The sequence below is a fragment of the Poecilia latipinna genome, unplaced genomic scaffold (assembly GCF_001443285.1).
Source record: "Poecilia latipinna isolate Pla-1442-1.1 unplaced genomic scaffold, P_latipinna-1.0 Scaffold478, whole genome shotgun sequence".
Classification (NCBI taxonomy): Eukaryota; Metazoa; Chordata; class Actinopteri; order Cyprinodontiformes; family Poeciliidae; genus Poecilia; species Poecilia latipinna.
This window is the reverse complement of record NW_015113094.1, coordinates 93,444-98,484: the sequence shown is the minus strand read 5'-3', so window position 1 is coordinate 98,484 and position 5,041 is coordinate 93,444. Positions and strand designations below refer to the sequence as shown.

Below are 5,041 nucleotides of genomic sequence, written 5' to 3'. Positions count from 1 at the left end.
AGCTACATTTGACACCCTACACGTGTCAAATGTAGCTCAACTAGAGCAACAGACAGATTGAGTAAAATGGTTCTGTTTATGTATTCTAAAGAAATTGAAGTGCATAAGAAGCTGTTTGTCTTGCAGCACGTTGGCACTCTGCCTGGGAGCTTCCAGCACTAAGCCGAACAGCTACTTTATGTTTTTTTAAAGGGTTCACATTGGATTTGATCACCACTCATTTAAAATTGAACATAATGTGTCTGTTCAGACCTGAACTGGATAATGCTTTATTTGTGAAATCACAAGAATATAACATTTTCAAGTATTTTTGTTTGACATTAGGCCACAAAAGAATTGGACAAGTATGAAAACTGCTGTATTTAGATTAGTCTCTACTGGACTGACTTATTGTAAACTGACTAGTATTTCAGTTCACATAAAATAATAATAAAACTGTGATAAGTGAAACATTTATTGTATTTGAAAGAAAACAAAACCAGGTTTTTGTTTTTCAGAAAAAAAGTTAGAATTGTGAATATTATTTTCCTGCTTTTTCCAATGTCACTCTTAGTTAAGTAATCCAGCTTTTCAGAAGTTTATTGCAACCAGCCACATCTCACACTTCTATATGCCACTATATATGTTATTTACTCCATTATTTTACTCTGACAAATTGGTTGTTAAGCAGATTGGCTGTGTTAGAATGCCCAGCTGAGCCGAGAGATTGTTAAAGCAATCAATCTCCTCCTCCTCATTTCTGCCTCTTTTAGCAGAAGGAGTGATTGCAGGCAGCATTCATGGCCCTAGGGAGGGAAAATGTGTTTCGCTGAACTACTGCTAGCCTGTCGGTGTGGAATATCAGACTCTCGGTGTGTTTTTCACCGAAATGGACCTTGTAACTGAGTGTGTCAGGTCCTATCCCCAGAGAGCTGACAACCTCCTTACCTTGACACTGTGATGGAGCGGGGGGAGGCCATGATAAATCTTCTATATAACTTCTCCACAGCCTGGCCCAGGTGCAGGTCACACCAAGAAGAGCTCATTAGCCAGACCTGCTTACTGGCCTCGAAGAAGCAGACAGAATGAAAGAGGCTGTCTGCGTGAAGGACTGTGAGGGTACAGCATTCCTAATTTACCCAAATCCTCGGCTAATCCAACAAGTCCCAGATCCATAATCCTCTCTGTTCTCACAACGAGAACCAGGCTACATTGAAATTCAACAACAAAAAAAAGTTGCTTTTTGATGAAAGAGTATTTATAACCTATTATACTAAACTCAAGGGAGCAACGCCTGCTTAAATAAGGCAGTTATTACCGCAAAGGCCGCTGGCAGTGCTAAATGAATGCTTGGGTTGCTAATGAAGGCAAACTGCCAAGGTCAAACTATATGCTGCTGCAATTTAATGCAACCTCCCACGCTCAAGGTTCCTATGGTGTCTGGAAAAGCATGGGAATTTCTTTCTTTTTGTCTGTTGAAAAATAAGACAAAAAGCTCTACAGTGCCGTACATTTATGTTTATTTTTTCCTTTCACATTGTTTGTACAGAAATTGACATTGAGCGCTGTGTTCGCGAATCCATCAACCTCTTCTGCTGGACTCCCAAGAGCGCTACCTACCGACAGTATGCTCAGCCAATGAAAGCTGCCGGTGAAGGCATCTTTGGGAAAACGGCAACTTATTTCTCGTCTGACTACCAAGACATGCCCAAGACGGACCTGGTTAGTCTCACACACACAATTATCCATATATTTACATAAAAAAAAAATAAGGTGGAGGCAATTTGTAGTTGCTTTTTGCTTTATAATTTTCCAAATTAATTAAGTGAGAGAGAGTAGAGGTTGGGTAAATCTTATAATAGAGACTGGAGACTGTCAGAGGATGGGTTTTCTCCCACGCATACACAGATGTTATTTTTCTCCGGGTACTCCGGTTTCCTCCCACAGTCCAAAAACATGACTGTCAGGTTAATTGGCCTCTCCAAATTGTCCCTAGGTGTGTGTGTATGTGTGTGTGTGTGTGCATGGTTGTGTGTCCTGTCTGTCTCTGTGTTGTCCTGCAACAGACTGGCGACCTGTCCAGGGTGTACCCCGCCTCTCGGCCGGAACGTTAGCTGATGGAACCATCAAAATCAAAATGCAAATCAAATACTTCACAATATATTATGACATCAATTGTAAAATACTGTTGATTGATTTTTGCATCTGGATGGATGATTCTATCATTCTATACCACATTTTCCAGGGATAATTGATCTGTTTTGTAGTGTAGTTGTGTGAAGTAATTAGTAAGTCAGTCTCATAATGAACATTAGGGCATGATTTCATCTTGGAAACTCACCATCAAGCTAAGATAAAGATCTTCATTACATGGCTGTCTATATAGAATATTTTTACCTCATTAAAGTATTATGAGGTAAAAATATAAAGCAAACAAATAAAATAAAAAAAGATTCATAGGAGTTTAAGTGTATGCTGTCACGTAAACGTTCTTACCTCTACATGTTAGATGCTCTTCGGTTGTTGGACTATCCATCTGTTACCACTTTGACCCTTCCCCAAACATGCGGGCCTGGAGCTTGTCTCTAAATAATTTCTGCCTCCCAAATTGACACTGGATTTTCATAATTGAGTGTTACTGACACCTGTCCAGTGCAGAAAGCTTTCTACCTGACTTATGAAAAAGTCAGGTTGAAAGCTTTCCATTAAAAATGCAGAGGTGAAAATTTTTAATGTTTTGAAACCATAGTTTTTTTGTTTTTGGTTTTGTTTTGTTTTTTCAAGACCATAGCTTACCTTGAGACTGGTACCTGGACCATGTATTATAAATGCAATTACACTGAATAAACAAGTGCTGACCATAATATCAACCCTGAGAGTAATGCTAAACTAACGGTACTAAAAGTTAAAATGTGAAAGTGCAAGGGTTTTTAATTTGTAATATGATTACCTTCCCATTTCCATTCTATTTAAAATTATTAGCATCAAACTGCAAATGTATTCTTCATTTCTCCTCCAGTGCCATCCATTCAGACCTGGGCATTAGAGATGTAATAGGTGCTGACAGTTTTATAATAAGCTCATTAAAAGTGTATTATCTCCATCTGAGCTACTTGTCTCTCTTGCAGCCGGAGACTTTATGTGTAACTGAAAATCTGTTAGATTTGAGTCTCTGACCAGATAATTCCCAAAGTGTAGATAAAGCTCAATGCCGTGTAAATTATATACTTCGCACTCTAACAGAGCTTACCTGCAGATGTTATTTTAACAGGTTTTATTTTCTAAGAGTTATCTTCACAAAGATTATTTCTGTTGAGCTTTAAAAAGTAATTAACAAGCGCCTTATGTCTGATAATGAAATGAAACACAAATAGTCCTAAATGCAGTACTTTTCAATGTAAAGACATGTATTATGTACAGTCCCCTCCAGAAGTATTGGAACATCAAGGCAAATTCCTTTGCTTTGTTGTGAAGACATTTGGGTTTAACGTCAAAAGATGAGCAGGAGAGAAGAGTTCAGAATGTCAGCTTTTATTTCCTGATATTTACATGCATCTGTGTTGAACAACTTGGGACACAAATAAGAACTTGACTGGCCAACACAGAGTCCGGACCTCAACCCAACAGAAGACATTTGGGATATTCCTGTACAGTTTATTCCAAATGTGCTACTTTACGCCATATTTATATCACAAATAACTGCCTAGACTGCAATAAATGTGGGTTAGGTAGTTTAGTGCCATGCACACTGACACTCTGTTCTTGTGCTGTGTTTGGTGACACTAAAATATTTTAGAAGAAAATGAGGTGGTATGGTGGTTTAAAATGTTCAAATTCAAAACAGCAGACGTTAGTTGAAAGTAACTTTATTAATGCAACCTTGTTTAGATGGAAATGACAAATATAATTTTATTCCAGCAACTAGCTAGACTGCTCATCATCTGGAGTCCTTGTTTGCTGTGCAACCAAAACACAAAGACACTGTTCTATTATGAATTTATTTATTCATCACAAGTTGCAACATTCACCAGTATTTTCTAAATATTATGCAGGTCTAATTTGGGATAAATTAAAGGAGAGGCTGAAAGCCAGGCCTTCCTGTCCAGCCTCAGTATCAGACATCAGCAATGTGCTACTGGATGAAAGGTTAAAAATTCGCATAAACATTCCCAAACCTTAGAGAAAACCCTCCCAGAAGAGTAAAAGCTGTGATCGCTGCAAAGGGTGGTTAGAGATCATATTGAACGGTTTAGATTAAAAGTGGAATAATACTTAAGTTCACATTTGTGTGAAGGCAGACAAGCAGATACGTTTTTGGCAAGATGGAGTGTATTCATACACACAAAGGAATAAACGGATCATTTACTGGGCTCCCAGATGATTGCTGTGCTCTCTCCTTCAGCCGAGGCTTATTTTTATGATCTTCAGTATTGATCCATTGTTGCGTTTGTGTGCTTCTCACCTCTCTCCTTAAAACATCCAGTCAACAGCGTATTGTGTCAGTCTAAAAGTCCCAGAGGCCTGAGTAAAAACACACATGACTTGGGAAAAACAGAGAGCACAAGATGTGGTTCGTTCTTCAGGCCCCTGAAATAGGAGAGAGGTGATGTAATCCTTAAGGCAAGAAATGACTACATTCTTAGAAAGCTTAAAAGCAAATTGAACACGCATATAAATAGACATGTGGTCAAAACGATTTCAAAAGCTAAAAATGCTTCCATGATGTTCAGGGTATTAAATTTAAATTTAAATGTATGGTATTTATCCCAAGATCTATACTTCTATAAATGCTTCACAATAATGAAGAAAAACACATACTGTTTTTTTTTTTTTTTTTTTTAAACTTTTCTACTTTAGATAAAATAACCTGTTAAATATTGCAGTTATGGGAATGTAATTGCGAATAATCATAAATAGTTAATTTAGTTTTGACAACCTGTACACTGACCTAAAGGAAAATATACACCCTTCAATCTTAGTTGTAAGTTTCATGTTTGTATTGCACAGATTATATTATTATTATTATTATTATTATTATTATTATTATATAATCAAGACATTT

The 5,041-nt window shown here is 37.3% G+C and overlaps 1 protein-coding gene across 1 annotated transcript in view; it reads left to right on the top strand.

Annotated features, from left to right (window-relative positions):
• Positions 1-5,041, top strand: part of tbck (TBC1 domain containing kinase) — a 41,198-nt gene that overhangs the window by 28,550 nt on the left and 7,607 nt on the right. The window contains exon 23 of the mRNA XM_015039624.1: positions 1,529-1,701. Within this exon, the coding sequence (XP_014895110.1) occupies positions 1,529-1,701 (173 nt within the window). The remainder of the gene's footprint in view (positions 1-1,528; positions 1,702-5,041) is intronic.